At 38.6% G+C, this 16,813-nt stretch overlaps 3 protein-coding genes across 4 annotated transcripts in view; 1 reads left to right on the plus strand and 2 right to left on the minus strand.

Moving 5' to 3' along the window:
* lmbr1 (limb development membrane protein 1) overlaps positions 1–2,441 on the minus strand; it is a 33,114-nt gene extending 30,673 nt beyond the window's left edge. For both annotated transcript variants that reach the window (XM_034303285.2, XM_034303284.2), the window contains exon 1: positions 2,229–2,441. In XM_034303285.2, coding sequence (XP_034159176.1) covers positions 2,229–2,291 — 63 coding nt within the window. In that variant the 5' untranslated portion in view covers positions 2,292–2,441. The remainder of the gene's footprint in view (positions 1–2,228) is intronic.
* Positions 2,442–6,409: 3,968 nt separating this feature from the next.
* LOC113540233 (cerebellin-1) lies at positions 6,410–8,399 on the plus strand. Its single transcript, XM_034303288.2, has 4 exons — positions 6,410–6,697; positions 7,242–7,304; positions 7,386–7,520; positions 7,631–8,399. The coding sequence occupies exons 1-4, from the start codon at positions 6,484–6,486 to the stop codon at positions 7,906–7,908; spliced, it is 690 nt and encodes a 229-aa protein (XP_034159179.2). The 5' UTR covers positions 6,410–6,483; the 3' UTR covers positions 7,909–8,399.
* Positions 8,400–8,432: 33 nt separating this feature from the next.
* Positions 8,433–16,261, minus strand: LOC113540234 (cysteine and glycine-rich protein 1-like). The gene is made up of 7 exons (XM_053233217.1): positions 16,202–16,261; positions 16,103–16,171; positions 13,581–13,690; positions 10,772–10,940; positions 10,532–10,661; positions 9,642–9,735; positions 8,433–9,015 (listed from the first exon to the last, which is right to left on the minus strand). Exons 3-7 carry the CDS (start codon positions 13,687–13,689, stop codon positions 8,939–8,941), a joined length of 579 nt encoding a protein of 192 aa, XP_053089192.1. The 5' UTR covers position 13,690; positions 16,103–16,171; positions 16,202–16,261; the 3' UTR covers positions 8,433–8,938.
* Between the last annotated feature and the right edge of the window lie 552 nt (positions 16,262–16,813).

Below are 16,813 nucleotides of genomic sequence, written 5' to 3' on the forward strand. Positions count from 1 at the left end.
GGAAGTTCAGACCAAAGTGTGGAAGGAAGTTCAGACCAAAGTGTGGAAGGAAGTTCAGACCAAAGTGTGGAAGGAAGTTCAGATCAAAGTGTGGAAGGAAGTTCAGACCGAAGTGTGGAAGGAAGTTCAGACCAAAGTGTGGAAGGAAGTTCAGACCAAAGTGTGGAAGGAAGTTCAGATCAAAGTGTGGAAGGAAGTTCAGATCAAAGTGTGGAAGGAAGTTCAGACCGAAGTGTGGAAGGAAGTTCAGACCAAAGTGTGGAAGGAAGTTCAGATCAAAGTGTGGAAGGAAGTTCAGATCAAAGTGTGGAAGGAAGTTCAGACCAAAGTGTGGAAGGAAGTTCAGACCGAAGTGTGGAAGGAAGTTCAGACCAAAGTGTGGAAGGAAGTTCAGACCGAAGTGTGGAAGGAAGTTCAGACCGAAGTGTGGAAGGAAGTTCAGACCAAAGTGTGGAAGGAAGTTCAGACCAAAGTGTGGAAGGAAGTTCAGATCAAAGTGTGGAAGGAAGTTCAGATCAAAGTGTGGAAGGAAGTTCAGACCAAAGTGTGGAAGGAAGTTCAGATCAAAGTGTGGAAGGAAGTTCAGACCAAAGTGTGGAAGGAAGTTCAAAAGCTTGGGAGAAACGTTCAGAAGGAAGTTTAGACAGAAGTTTGGAAGGAAATTCGGAAGCTTGGAGGGAGGTATGGAAATAAATTTGGAAGGCAATTCAGACAGTTTTGATGGAATTTTGGAGGAAAATATGAACCTCCATCTGTTCCATCTGTCCTTCTGCTAATCTATCCTTCTGTCTACGTATCTGTTCATCTAGTATATATTTATCCATTTATCTGTCTGTCTTTCTATTCATCTGTCTTTACTTCTGTCTATCCTTCTGTTCATCTTTCCATCCCGTCTATTCCTCCAAATGTCTTTCTGTCTTTCCATCTATCTCTGCTTCTAGGTATCTGTCCATCCAGCTAACATCTAGTATCTGTCTGTCCCTCTATTCATCAGTCTATTCCTGTCTGTCTCTCCATCTCTCAGTCTGTCTACAAAGCTGTCTATCCTTCTCTCTATCTGTCTGTAAAGATATCCATCCACCCACCTTTAGCTGTCTATCCGTCCCTCTTTTCATCTGCCTATCCCTCTGTATACCCATTTGTCCATCTGTCTGTCTCTCCAGCCATCAGTCTTTCTGTCTGTCTAGCTCATTCATCTACCTTTTTCTCCATCCCTCTATGTATCTTTCCATCCATCTAGTATCTATTTATCTGTCTGTCCTTCTATTCACTTGCCTTTTCCTCTCTCTACATGTTTGTCTGCATTTCTCTCTATCCCTCTATTCCATCAGTCTATCTTCCCATCTATCTGTCCTTCTGTCAATCTATCTTCCCATCTAAGAATCAGTCCATCCCTATCCATCAGTCTAGTCCTTTGTCTACCTGTTCAATCATCCATCCATCTGCTTATCCATCTGTCTGTCTATTCATCCATCTAGGCATCTGTCCATCCACCTAGTAGCTGTTTTTCTGTCTCTCTGTTCATCAGCTTATTCCTCTATTTTCCTGTTTGTCCATCCATCAGTCTAACCAGTCCACTGTCTATCTGCTATCTGTCCATCCACCTAGTGTCTATTCATCTGTCTGTCCCTCTATTCATCTACCTCTTCCTCGGTTTCCCTCTCCAGCCGTCTGTCTCCCTCTCCACCCGTCTCCCTACCTCTCCACCCGTCTGTCTCTCTCTCCAGCCGTCTGTCTCCCTCTCCAGCCGTCTGTCTCCCTCTCCACCCGTCTGTCTCTCTCTCCACCCGTCTGTCTCTCTCTCCACCCGTCTGTCTCCCTCTCCAGCTGTCTCTCTCCCTCTCCAGCCGTCTGTCTCCCTCTCCACCTGTCTGTCTACTAGTCTTATATATCTTTTGGTCAACATTCCTTTCTGTCCTCCTGTGTTTCTCTCTATCCATCTGTCTGTCCATAAAGCTATTCGTTTATATATCTATCTCTCCGCATCATTTAACTAGCATTAGCTAAGCTAGCTGAAAGTACAAATGCAAATGCAAGCTAGCTAATTAGCCGTATTCGATTTAGAATGTGACTTTATGCCACAAAATCCTAAACCCGCTGCATCTTTCACCCAAAACCCTGCAAGCTAATGATTCCGAAGCTAGCCAGCTAGTGCTAACGGTCACACCAATGCACAGGCTCGTTGCTAGCCGCTTTAGCTAGCATTACAGTTAGCTAATTTGACTTACAATGTACTCTCGGACTTGGCTGTGGAAATTCTGCTCTCTGATCGTGACATCGTCTTCTTCCATTCTTCATATTGCACATGCACATCACTTAGCTCATAGACTTCCCAATACTGCCGCGAACTAGCTTCAAACAAAGATTAGCTAGCAACCGACCAAACACTGCGCGCATCCAAAGAGGCGTTATTACTTTCCCACCGCATTCCGGTAAATCCCGCCTCCTGCGCTAGGATTGGCTTGTGTAGCAAACCCTCGCAACCTCTATCCAATCACAGCGCACTCAGCAGCGTCGTTTTACGCATACAAGGCGGAGCTTATCGGAAAATGATTGGGGAAAAAATAACGGCATAAAAGAGCTCGTCTATCGTTCAAAATAAATTGCGTCATCATTCCGCGACACATATAACGAGTGATAGCATAATCGTAGTTATAATAATAATAATAATAGTAATAATAATAATAATGCATTTTATATTGACGAAAATGTTTCATAAAATTAATAATTTATTAACGACAGATTAATTTAGAATTTTTTATATCAGCAAGATAAACCTTTTTAAAGCCTACTTAAATATATTAAACTACATTTAATTTGAGCTAACCTTTTAATTACATTGTTTTTATCATTATAATTAATTTTATTTATTATGTTATAAAATATATTTACACGAAATATTATTACGTTTTATTTAAATCTAAATGTTATTATTCGTACATAAATTATATTATTTAAAGCTACAGCTTGTGCGATTTTATCTATTTATTGTTTTAATTTGTTTGTTTGTTTGTTTACTTGTTTGTTTTTGGTTAAAATTGAGTCGGGGTGTGTCAGGTCAGAATCGGTGGGAAATTTGTACGTATACATCATTCGGCAGCTCGGATACATCAAGCGTCATCACGCCCCAACTTCAGGCATGAAAGAAGTCTGACTACAGGGTGGCTGGAGCAACAGCCAATCAGCAGAGAGAGGAAGAGACTGAAAGTGTCCAATGTTACACTATAAGAGGGAAAAGGATGCAAGATTGGTAGCTTTTTTCTTGCTTATAACAATTTAGTTGTTCTCTAATGATTGATAATTGACAGACGACTTATCCTCGGCGTGGAATTTGTATCATTACCATGTTGTGAAGTTGTTGAGCTAGAAGACTCATGGCTAACAGCAGGTGTTGGTGTTTTTCTCTCTATTTTAACCTCAGTCGTGTTAAACTCGGTTATGTTAGACGAAACCGAAACATGCACACATTATATTCTGTTACCAGACCTGCCAACCTTTAAGCATTTTGTGTAGGAGCTCCACAATTTAATATCGCACTACACTAGTACGAGTTAGTGCTTAAAAATATAGCAAAAGAGCAATCTTTTTCCTCCACAATAGCAGGAGATGAGCCGATCAACACATGAATCTGGAATGATCTACGCACTCTCTGATTTTAACTGACACCTCCTGGAAGCCCCTCCCCTTTCTCCTTTGTCACAAATGCTCTGGACTGGAGTCGCAGAGCACAATCGCTTGCAGTCACGGTAAATGGAGAATGTTTTGACTTAATTTATGTGGGATAAGATCTATCATGTATGTTCAACTTCGCTATCAGTAGACAAGTATACAGTTAACATCAGTTATTAGGGATGGCACTGAGGGGGTCCCGCACTTCCAGGGTTGGGGGTTCGATTCCCACCTCCCCCCGTGTGTGGGGCATTTGCATGTTCTCCCTGTGCTTTGGGAGTTTCCTCTGGGTACTTCAGTTTCTTCCCCCAGTCCAAAGACATGCATTGTAGGCTGATTGGCATCTGCATGTGCCCTGCAATGGGTTGGCACCCTGTCTAGGGTGTCCCCTGCCTTGTGCCCTGAGTTCCTTGGGATAGGCCCCATGCTCCCTGCGAGCCTGTGTAGGATAAGCGGTACAGAAAATGGATGGATGGATGGGATGCCAAAAAAAATTTCAACCGGAAATGGTCAAAAAATGGCACTTTAGATTTGGCAGAAAGAGAAAAATGACTCAGAAACAGCTACACCAGCATGTATATGAGTTGCATGGGCCGTGGATAGCCTTGTGACAATTTTATTACACCCTCGTTAAATACACTTACATCACAAACACAGAAAGAAACAAAGCTTTTATTTTATTTATACAATTTACTTCCGTGTGGAATACGACATGCTTTTCTTCACACACCCCAGAAAGAAACTGAGATCAGAGCACAGGGTTACTTATTGTACAACTCCTTGCATAAGTATTTACTCTTTATGTGAATTTGTGAAGCATGGTGGTGGTAGCACCACGTTGCAGGTTACCCTTGGCCTCTTTTTTTTGCTTCTCTGACTAATTTCCTCCTTACCCATTCACTTTTTGTGGACAGTCTCCTCTAGGCCGAGTCACAAGATTCAAAATATGGGGTATTTTTTTTATAACCAAACCCTGCCTTATTGTTCTTTCGCAATCAAAACATTTTTTTTTAAATTTTTAAATAATATTGCAAACTATACTGATTTTTAACATAATATCATGTTAGACATTGTACATAAAAATTTTGGAGTCTAATTTCTGGTTATTTAAAATGATAAATAGTTATGTATGTATGAATATATGAATACCTCTGACTATAAGTAGGTTCATATGAAGTAAAACTAAACCACGCTCACTAGAATTTTGGAGAATTTTTGTTTCCTTTTTTCCAGGCATTTTCACAGCACCACTGAAAGGAGCGTATTATTATTTACGATTTTTTGCTCTTTGTCAGTCTGGCAACAAATTGGGCATGAGTTTGTTAAAAAATGGAAGTCTTCAGTGCTCTGTAGCTCACTGGAAGTCAACGGTAACGGCAGCAATGGTATTGTTTTAACTCTAGAAAAAGGAGATCAGATCTTCATGAAGGTTTGGGATAATGCCTGGGCTTTTGATAGAGCACATCATTATACTACATTCGGAGGATTTTTACTCTCCCCCCCTGAGTTTGTGTAATGAATGTTCATGCCTTGGGGTAAGGATAAATCATACGATGTTTTTGAAGGATGTGAACTGAATAAAATGGAATAAGTGAAAATCATGTACTGCTTATGTGTAAAAAAAGACAAAAAAAATATATATTTTTTTAAATCCTGTCTTATTTCTTATGAATTCTTACCTTACATTCTTACCTTAGCCCTATTGTAAATGCTAACATTCAAAACATTCACAATATGGCTTAAGAGTGTTCTTTTTTTTCTTTATGAGAGATTTCAAACTCATGATCTCCTCACATCAGGGCAAACAATTTCTGTTGTGCCACTTGGGAAAATCTCACTTTTATTATTTACAGTCCAAAGAAGATGTACCATGAGTGACTTCAATAAAGAGATTACACACTGGAGTCCACTCGTCTCTTGCTCCAGTTTGCTCCAGTACCAAAGTCCTCGTTTACTTCTATAGGTTTAGGTAACAGAACAAATATCCAAAAAGCAAGCTGTAATGTTGATTTTAGCTCTGTTTCTCATCCAGGCATGCAGTATTCCCAGCAATCTACTGACGTGATCATCAGCTGCTGTTTACAATGATAACTCCTTCCAGAAAAGCATCCATCCCACTGCGCCATGTCAAGCAACGTTCTAATGAAGGTACGGGCGATTTACCGTAGAAGGTGATTGAGTTCAGGTTCATGCAGATTTCTGGAGACTGTGACTATGGATATGAGTCATGTGACTGATCACATGGTGGTGTTTGTAATAGTGTGTTGTGGGAAATGGAGTCCATGGCAGAAGTGGTTCACAGTTGCACAGTGACACGTTACCTATGAATTTTATACAGCTTGCTAGACAAACAAACAAACCTTGCTTAGTTGTGTGCCTTTATGTGGGATGAGGATCATACGCAGGCCTTACACAAACAACGGAAGTCATTTATGCCATTTTCTACAGATTAGTGCAGTTAGTGTTTTGTCCCACCCTGGGCAGAGATACAGTCGAGTCATTGGGTCTAACATGGTATGGCTATGTCCCTGAACCCTGAAAAAAAGGGTCATGGGAAATCGCAAATAAAGACACTTCCTGCTCATCTCTGGCTCTAGTTTTTACGAAGTACAAAAGTTCAAATGTATGAAAGTTTTTGTTAACTTTAGAAGCCACAGATTTACGCAAGAAAAGAAAAACCCAAAGGTGCAAAAATCAAAGTGTCAGCCATTAAGATGAGATATAAAGGCAACCCGTGATCACTACTGATCTAACCTCGATCCTATACCTGACCTACAGAAACTGCAGCTGGGTTTAAGCACAGTTCAACCCAACATGCTGATTATCGCTCAGTTAGTTTTGCTGCTCTGCGCATGCTGCGCTCAAACGCAGGATTTCATGACGCCCAACGTGAACATCCTTAATGAAATTGGAAAAATAAAGAACCTGGAGGAAAGACTGAAAACAGCAGAGGACAAGATGCAGAGCCAAACCACCTTGGTGAATGAGCTGACCTCCAAACTGAAGGAGCTGGGGAGTGAAAATGGAGGTATTAAAAATACAGATCTTCTTCTTTAGCTATGTTAATTTAGCTAAAACAAGTCTCCTGGAATGAATCATCCTAAAATGTGATTTTTTTTTTTTTAGGGAACATAATCAAATGGTTTTGCTTTTTGGTCATTCAGGTGTATCATATAACTAAATACAGTGACGTGTGTGCATACAAACCACCAGTTTTCTTTTTTTTTCTCGTTTTTTAATCAAAGCAAAGTATGAGACTGTTAAAGAATAATATCAACATTAATTGTTAATAATGTTTAAATAAATTAAAGGGTAATTAATTGGATTACAGTTCATTTTTACTATAATTTAATAATAATAAAACCTGCATATGCTATATATATATATATATATATATATATATATATATATATATATATATATATATATATATATATATATATACATATGCTAAAAGTAAAGGCCATGCAATATCCATAGTCACTGTAGTATACTGTATATAGTTATTGTATAGTATATTGTCACTGTATACCTCTCTACCCTTGTTAAATTCAATTTTATGATTTCTACAGTGCTGAATATGACAGTCCAAACCTTGCAGGATGAAGTTGAAACTCTGCAGAAAGAAAACGAAGGTAAATAAAGATGTCATGATGCTAAAGGTTAACCATTTATAATAAATACGTTGTTTAAACAAATCTGTTGTGTTTTAACAGCCAGGAAGGTGGCCTTTTCAGCATCGCTTTTAGCTTCTGGAGAGGGAAACACCGGACCCTATAGTTCTGTGCCGCCCACATTAATCTACAAAAAAGTCGCCACTAACTTTGGAAATGGCTACGACTCAAATACGGGTAAATATGTGCTAATGATAATCCATTACACAAATCGGTGAATATTTTGGTTGGTTTTTTTTTTTTTTTCTGTATCAAATTTGTAAAACTGTCTTTCTTCCATGTTTCAGGGATTTTCACAGCACCAGTGAAAGGAGTTTACTATTTCCGATTCTACGCTCACTGTCACGGCGGCATCAAAATGGCTGTCAGTCTGTATAAAAACGGAGCTGTTCAGTGCTCTGTGTTTTCCTGGAAGCCCATCACCAACGGCAACGCCAGCAACGGGATTGTCTTAACTCTAGAGAAAGGAGATCAGATCTTCACGAGGCTGTGGGAACAATCCTGGGTTTATGATGATCCAGCAGGCTACACCAGCTTCGGAGGCTTTTTACTTTTCCCCTTGTGAAATGGCGGCCTGTGATATTCCATTAATGGGCAGTTACTGGGATACGATACACAGAAATTTCTTTAATAAGTTCAGCTTTAAAATCCCAAAATTAGTTTTAGATTGATTGTCCACAATTACTCACAACCTCAAGGAATGTTGTTTGCAATTCATAACCCGACACTCGAGCAAATCACATGTGATAGTGAGTGAAACATCACAGAGAAACATTTTTTTACACTGATGTTTATTGGTGTTTTTTTGAAAAAAAAAAATCAGAAAAAAAGGCGCAAAGAAAAGCTTGAGTTTATTAATAAAGCTAATGAAGAATGTTTCTAAAACTTAAATGCAGTACCCAGTTTGGAAAAGAATTTATTGAGTAATTGTGGATATTAAAATATTTGTGTTTGTGTATTAATGTGCAGACACGGATCATATCACAATCTGAAAACATGTCAAAGGTAATTTTTTGAAATGTTGGTAGTAAATAAAGGAATATATTTCTCATTGCAGTCTATTTGTATATGGGTCATGGATGAAATGTCTTTTTTTTTTTTTTTTTATTCTACTTTATTGAAAAGTATTAATACCCAAATACCCAAAGCCCTATTTGGACATGAGTCGATAATTTGCAGGTGAAATGATTCTATTTCCATCTGTGTTTCCGTCTCCTTCTTCCTTTCCACCATAAACACCTCTTTACCAAACCTCTGACGCAACATGGCGGCTGTTTTTCACGCCAAGTGGCATAGCTATGACTACCCAAGCTAGCTATTTATTTTTAATAATATAGGCAGCTAGCTATATTTAATACCATTGCTGATGATACTGTTAGCTAGCTAGTAAGCAATTTACGTTTCGTTAACACACTCCAATGACAGCACTTTGTAATCCTAGCTAGCTTATTTAATAGCAAGCAAAAGATAGCTAGCTAACTTTAGTGACTGTAAATATTAGCGCATGCAGTGAAGAGCTTCAGCTTGTCGAGTGATTTTTCTCCAAGCGAGGTGAAATAAGGTGTATGGAATAGAAATGTTTTGGTCGCGTCGCTCTACTGAGCATGAGCGAGAGCACCGGCTCCTTGGCCATACCCGAACCCTTTTGGACCAAAGCTTTTAGCATAGCAACCTGTGTGGAACACAAAATTATGTTATTAATACACATATATCATATTCCTGGACGATAGGATGCAGTAAATACAATTATTTTTGAATTAGATTAATTATAACATGACAGATTAACATTAATCTAACATTTTTTTTTTTTTAAAGAGTTTTATGGTAAGTTTCTCCAGCAGTTACTGTAGTCTATTTGTTAGAGGATTTACTGTAGGCAGGATATTCTAGCAGTTACGGTAGTTTCCCTGTTTGTTAGTGTTTTTTTTCCCCTAGTAGGCAGGTTACTCCAGCAGTTAACGTCATTTTTCTCATTTGGGTTTTTGTAAGAATGTACACTGCCGTTAACTTGATGCTAGCTTGAAATGGAAAAGCCTGTGAGCTACGGAAATGAGCTCAAGAGCTGCTACAAAGGCAGTATAAACGTTACAGAAAACAAAGACGGCTCTTACTTTAATGTGAATCTTACAACAAAGCATTTTTTTCTACTAAGCAGGCAACATTTATGTGGTTATGTCTTACACTCTTAAGTGTATACTGTTAGACTATTATTATTTTTTGCTATTATATACTAATAATAAGCATTAATATTACAATAAAGAGACAGAGAGAGAATTAGACATTTAAAGAACATCGTACCTTTGCAGTAGATCTCGCCATCTTTGTCCGTCATGGTAGTGGATTCGAGGCCCTTCCCACATTTAGCACAGCGGAAACAGCTCCTATGCCACGACTGGACAAGGACAAAAAAATGTGATAAACGTTCTGCACACAGTGTGGAAAAATTTCTGAACTTATGCGAGCCTGCTAGCTGATTTTAATAAATCCATATAAATCTGTCAATATTATCAGTTTAACAACTGGCTTGGTGTTTTTCTTAGTTATTTATTCCTGCCACTAGATGGTGAAATATTTTTCACCTTCACTGAGACTGGCAGACACAGAGGCCACGCCTCCTTCACTGAGACTGACAGACACAGAGGCCACGCCTCCTTCACGGAGACTGACAGACACAGAGGCCACGCCTCCTTCACTGAGACTGACAGACACAGAGGCCACGCCTCCTTCACTGAGACTGACAGACACAGAGGCCACGCCTCCTTCACTGAGACTGACAGACACAGAGGCCACGCCTCCTTCAATGAGACTGACAGACACAGAGGCCACAGCTACTTCTATGAACTTGACATGCATAGAGGCCACGCCCACTTCTATAAGCCTGACAGGCACCGAGGCCACACCCCCTTCAATGAGCTTGACACACATAGAGGCCACACCTACTTCACCAGGCACGGTGAATTTTTTCAGTCCTTTCTTACCTCTGTTGCATTTAGCTAGGTATGTTTAGCTACTTAAACAACAATCCTTTCAGTATAACCAACTAGCTATAACTAATATCATATTTTATGGTATTCACTAGCCAGCTATTTATGTTTAGCTAATCCTTTGATGTCGCTTTTGCTTATAATGCTAGCTAAATAGCTAGGTTATGGTAACAACAGACAGTTAATAACTTATTTCACACTCACCGCCCCTGCTCCGATGGTCTTCTCGGCTGCGTACACAGCTTTGCCGCAGCGAGGGCACACATCAGAACCCCCGAACCTCTGGGCGAACTTGGACGTGTTCGGGTTGCTGGTGGGCTGGTGCGGCTGATCACTGTGAAGACGCAAAGACAAATTTAAACCGATGGAAATATAATGCTGTTGTGCTAAATATTCAGTCTGACGCTAAAGAATTATGTTACGATCTTTAAATAAACAGCTCACTCTTTATGTTTGATTCCCAGAGACTCTCCTTTGTCCATGCTCAGCGTCCCAGCACCCGCACCGTACCCATAGCCTTTTGGTCCGTATTTCTTGCCGTAGCAGGACTTGCAGTAGACCTCATTTTCATGGGTGGCCAGAGTAGTGCTATCTAGGTTCTTCCGGCACACCACTGATACCAGGGGGAGGCGGAGATAGTGATGTAAAATGACAAAAAAAAAATCCACTGTTAAAACTGGTTTGTGTTTGACAGATTTTAGGATACTTTTTTTCACCATAGCAGGTGCTACAACTTTATACAGTAGATATATATTACTTTATACAGCAATATATATATTAGCATTTTTTAATGAAGTAGTCATAATGTGGTTTTATAGTGGGCTTGCTGCTCCAGCAGTTACGGTATTTAACTCATTTGCTAGTGTCTTTACGGTAGACTAGCTACTCCAGCAGTTACGGTATTTAACTCATTTGCTAGTGTCTTTACGGTAGACTAGCTACTCCAACAGTTACGGTATTTAACTCATTTGCTAGTGTCTTTACGGTAGACTAGCTACTCCAGCACTTATGGTATTTAACTCATTTGCTAGTGTCCTTACAGTAGACCAGCTACTCCAGCACTTATTGTATTTAACATATTCATTAGTGTCTTCATGGTACCTACTACAATAGTTAGTTACGGTATTTAACTCATTTGCTGTTATGCTAGTTTGTTAGTGTATGTATGGCAGGCTAGCTACTGCAGCAGTTATTTATGTGAACTCATTTGTTAGTGTCTTTATTGTAGGTCTGCCACTCTGGTATTTTATGCTAGTTAGTTAGCATATGTAGGGTAGGCTAAGTACTCCATCAGTTACAGTACTTAGTCCATTTGTTAGTGTCTTGGTAGGCTAGCAACTCTAGCAGTTATGCTACTTAACCTATTTATTAGTGTCTTTGTTGTAGGTCTGCTAGTCTAGCAGTTATGCTAATTAGTTAGCATAATTACCTTAGGCTAACTACTCCAGCAGCTGTGATTCTTAACTCCAGGTTAACTACTCCAGGAGTTACGGTACTTACCCAAATTGTTTGTGTATTTATTGTAGGCCAGCTCTCCAACCGTTATGCTACTTAACTATATATTAGTGGTTTTGTTGTAGCAGTTACGCTAGTTAATTAGTGCATTTATTGTATGTTGGCTACTCCAGTAGTTACGGTATCTAACCCACTTGTTTGTGTCTTTGTAGTGGGCTACCTACTCCAGGAGTTAAGGTACTTAGCCATTTGTTTGTGTCTTTATCAGACTAGCTATTCCAGTAGTTATGCCATTTAACCCATTGGCTTGTATCTTTATTGTAGGTCTGCTTCTCCAGGATTTTAGTGTATTTATGGTAGCTGAGCTACTTGAGCAGTTACGGTAGCTTACCATCGAGATATGAAGTGAAATTGCACACTTCGACAATTGTTAATTGTCAAGTACTATATGTTTTTTGCCATATTTCCCATTCTTGTAGTTTGCAGTTCTGCTCAAGTGTGCCCTGATGGCTCACCACATATTTCCATATAAGGAGGACAGAAAAACTTCCTGCATTCCAAGCACATCCTCAAATCCTCACATAAATACCAGAGCAGGTTTGCGAGAGATCTTTATGTCCTTAAAGGTTCTCGAGCAAACAGCTTGCAAATAAGCAAATTTCTCACACATTCCTTAAGCATTGAGTCATGATGCTGTCTGGCAAAACCTAATTCCACAAAGCATTGTGTCGTGGCTTACTGAAGATAATGTAACCAGTGACCTCCAGAAATGTGTTTAGAAATCTGTATATGTTGACTTTGATAAGATCGAGCTGGGAAGTCTCAGTCTCAAGTGCTCTGAATTGCAGTGCCTCAGGCCACTAAAATGAACTGCAGTCAGTCAATAGGGTGCGCCAAAAACTAGCCATCTGAACTTCTTCACATTTCTATTAATGTCATGTAACAGTCGCACGCTTGCGTACTTAAAGGCACCAAAGGGAATAATTTGCTTGTGTGTCAAGATTGGGAAATGAAACATGAGGCTGATCAGCAGGTCATGGTTTTAAGGAAATGTTACATGTTGCAGTAAAGAGACCCATATACAGGCAATCCCAATTCACCATGTCATGTAAGAAATAAAACATTGTGTCATGCTGTTATTGATAAATAATCAACTACAAGGGTGGAGTGATGAAGCTGAGTTACTGATACCGCCCTGAAGCACATCCTGAAGTGTTTTATTCCTCTTATACCAGAGCAATTTGCCAAATTCTAACAATATTTTTATTTATTTAAAAAAGCAATACTTTTTTATCCATTTATAGTTACATTTAATGTCCACAAAAACAAGTTAGTTCCTATCGGTTCATTATAGCAATCATAAATAGTCGTTCCCTCAAAAGCCTCTCTTTTTTCTCTCTCTTGAAGTTAATAAGACCAAAAAAAGTAACCAATCAGGTACACTGTTATGAAGACTTTACTGTAGCGGAAAACCTACTGACTGCTACAAAGCGCTGACACTGGAGACTCCTTCCATAAATGTTAAATAAACATCTCCTTATCAAAAACTTCACCATATCAACGATTATACGTTCTTCTTTGTTAAATAATACTTTTTAAAATTTGTTTATTGTTAGTGTTAGATGATGTACATCAGCCACCGTACAAGTCCCTGTGAACGAGCTGTTGCTATAGAAACGATAATGTATTCGAACGAGCGCATTAACATAAAAATGCACTACTGTCAGGGCTGAAGTTATAGAAAATTAATCAACAAGCATTGGTATAAATACAAGTTTTTAAAAAAAAGTGAACTCACTACACAGGAAGCATGATTTATGGAAACTCCGTCCATCGCACTGAACTTCCTCTGCAAAGTACACAGTCTTCTGACAGCAGCCACACTTGTTTCCACCCCCAAGAGGCATCCTGGAACACACACACACACAGACACACACACGTTATCAGGGTTTTCACTGAGACCGACGACTTCCTCCAGAGAATATTTTAATAGTTGTGGATTAAACTAAACTAGCCAGAAGTGTTGTTTCCCTCCCCCAGACACACTCACTCACCCACCAGAGTCCTCAAAAACTTCTCCTCACTCCAGTACTGTTTTTAATACACTTTCATTAATTCCCCTCACTGAACAACACTAGCTTATAATTTTCAATCAAAATATTAAAGCTTGTCTAAAGCTAGCTTTACACAAGCTAGCTAACTTTGCAACCAGGAGTATGGTAGCTAAACAATAATAGCTAGCTAGCAAATCAAGTGTTAGGCTAGCGCAGTGAGAACCTGGCTTTGGAGTGATTAAACAAATAGCTAGCTATTATCACACTATAAAATAAAATAAAATATTACATTAAATAACAGGTTAAATAAGCTAGCATCAGTGCAATAGCTAAACGTTTCCTTTAGAACCTAGTTTGCTCACTGAGGTAATCAAGGGTCTCAGTGGACGTCATTTACTAGTCATCATTTCACACATTAGCTAGTGAGCTAACTAGCGTGGGTGTTAATCAGCTTGTAGATTATTTTGTACTTATTTTATTTTACGTTCTGACTTGTGTACAAAGAGAGTAATTCATTTGAATGTGAATATTTACACTTTTATCCTCAATAACGTTGCCGTAATGTTACCATCTGTTGGTAATGGAGCATTTTTAGACTGAAATGGTCCTGATGTTAAAACGGTTAAAGAAGGTAAATAAACTATTGTTTCTGTCATGAAATAGAAGGTCGGCCTAGTGAACAGATTTGGCTAAAAAATGTACAAAATAAAAATAAATGCCCCCTTTTCCTCAAACTCAGTTCATCAGTTAAATCCAGTAAGGTAAGAATTAACAAAGTACATTTAATCAGTGATTCGAAAATCTTAAAATTGCTACTTTTTTCAACTATCAATCTACAAAAATGTTTATTTAACCATTCAGAAAATGTGTTAAAGCATCTCATATGACAATATCTCTCTTTTCTCATGTTTCTTTACTGACATTTTGCATCCTTAAAGATTAACAGTTGAGGGTTTTTTTTAAGTATAGAATTACCAAATACACAAATTGTAATTAACCATCACCCCTATTAACAGCATAAGGACATTAAAATCTATGTATTTTATTAATAATTTACTTTAAATCTGTAATTTAGGTAACAAGATTGTACTTTGACACTTTTGGAAAGCAGGTGAGTTTTTTTTTCTTCACGAAGCTTAGACTGATTTAAATTCCTAACAAAGCTAAACTCTAAAGGTTGTAACAAGAATAAGAACAAGAATCAGATAAAACACACACACACACACACACAGAGCTCTTCATGTCACCGAGAAACTGCGAAATGTCCTGAAGATGTCGGAGAACTTAACGTTACATCTTTACCTCTGACTGTTACAAAGCGCTGACACTGGAGACTCCCTCCGTAAATGTTAAATAAACGTCTCCTTACAGAAAACATCACCATATCGACGATTATACACGTTTTTTTGTTTTTTTTGTGGAGCATCCAACACTGTGAATGAGCTGTTACTATAGAAACGAATGCATTACTATATAAACCTGTGGTTTGCAGCTGCACGCTGTTATAGAAAATGACTCAACTCCTTCTGACCAATCAGAATAGAGAATGTGGTTAAGTTTTGCCCACAATTCTAGGTGACTAAATGACAGGTGATTTCCATTAGTTTGAAGTACATTATAAATAAAGTCTAACATGAGTAAGGAATTTGAAGATTACCAAAGTCAAAGAACTTTGATGTTAAACAGATTATTTGAAAGTTGTACACCGGTGTCTGAGGTTTGTTTCTCTTAGTTTTGAACTATAGACTATAGTGTTTAAACTTTTATTGTTTCACTGCTCTGGTACACATGAGCCATAATGAGCTTTAAAAAATGCCCTTCCTGAGTGAACAAGTATGTGTTTGAACAGGAAAAGCAATAAAATATACAGGCAATGGTTCTGCAGGATTATTACAAACCACCGAGGAGCTACGCCACTGCACAGGAATTCACTGTTTTCTGGAAAATTCCTGAGAAACCGTCAAGTGTTGGTAGAAATCAGGCGAGACAGGACAAGTCACACGTCACCTACACACACTGTTACGCAACACTGAGTCAAACAGTGTGAAATGTCTGTGTAGAGGGGTGTGTACACAATCAGACTTCCCAGAGTAGATACTTTGTATAAACTTAAACGTTAAATTTACAGTTTCTTTTGGTTATCTCTTGGTTGAAGCTTTCAGAAACAACTTCAGACTTACGGGTGTGACTTACAGCATCATAGTGAGCAGAAAGCACAAAACTTTTCCTGCCAGATAAGAAGATAAGAGCAGAAATCACACCATACCTGTAGTGCTCGAGTAGGTCAGGCAGAACAAGGTCAAAACAGAAGTGTGAGATGTGTGTGTGTGTGTGTGTGAGAGAGAGAGAGAGAGAGAGAGAGAGAGAGAGAGAGAGAGAGAGCCAGAGGATCGGTGGAGAAGCTGCTCTGGCCTGTTGGAGCTCACTTCCTTCTACTCAAAGTTTTGTGGCAAAAAAAAAAAAAAGGCAGAAATGAAGTCACCAGGTTTTTTTTTTTTTTTTTTTTTTTTTTTTAGGGTTGGACACTACAGAAATACTGCCCCCTGATGGCATCCCCAGAAGTGCACAAGTGCTTCTGTCCTGTGTTATAGTGAGGATATGATATAACCTGTTAGAGATGTCTATACATTGTACTATAAGCTAAGAAAATAATACAATGTAATAATTATATAATAATTAGATTAATATCCAACTCTTCAAATTCCCACAAGTTAACTACACACCATTGTATTACTTTCTCTGTAATTACTAAACTCGTCTTTATTCCTTATAAAACATACTATACTTAAATATACAGAAAATATACCATATCTATAATTACGCTACTGTCATGGCTCTGGACTCAGATTAGTAACTTTGCAAGGTTAGTGAACTTACACACAAAGGTTGTGCAGATAAAAAATGTTGCAACTTCTGAAGATACCATTGCTGCATCTGCTTTAATCTTCACCAAGATAAAGCACCACGTTAATCCCGA

This window comes from Pangasianodon hypophthalmus, chromosome 4, assembly GCF_027358585.1.
Source record: "Pangasianodon hypophthalmus isolate fPanHyp1 chromosome 4, fPanHyp1.pri, whole genome shotgun sequence".
NCBI classification, from domain to species: domain Eukaryota; kingdom Metazoa; phylum Chordata; class Actinopteri; order Siluriformes; family Pangasiidae; genus Pangasianodon; species Pangasianodon hypophthalmus.

Bases quoted from the DNA above. Each gene is read 5' to 3' on its own strand.
- LOC113540234 (XM_053233217.1), bottom strand. From the start codon at position 13,689: ATGCCTCTTGGGGGTGGAAACAAGTGTGGCTGCTGTCAGAAGACTGTG. The intron at 10,941-13,580 runs GTGAGTTCACTT...CCCTGGTATCAG, and splicing joins TAAATCATGCTTCCTGTGTA to TGGTGTGCCGGAAGAACCTA. The intron at 10,662-10,771 runs GTGAGCTGTTTA...GCGTCTTCACAG, and splicing joins CTGGGAATCAAACATAAAGA to TGATCAGCCGCACCAGCCCA.
- LOC113540233 (XM_034303288.2), top strand. From the start codon at position 6,484: ATGCTGATTATCGCTCAGTTAGTTTTGCTGCTCTGCGCATGCTGCGCT. The intron at 6,698-7,241 runs GTATTAAAAATA...TGATTTCTACAG, and splicing joins GCTGGGGAGTGAAAATGGAG to TGCTGAATATGACAGTCCAA. The intron at 7,521-7,630 runs GTAAATATGTGC...TCCATGTTTCAG, and splicing joins TGGCTACGACTCAAATACGG to GGATTTTCACAGCACCAGTG.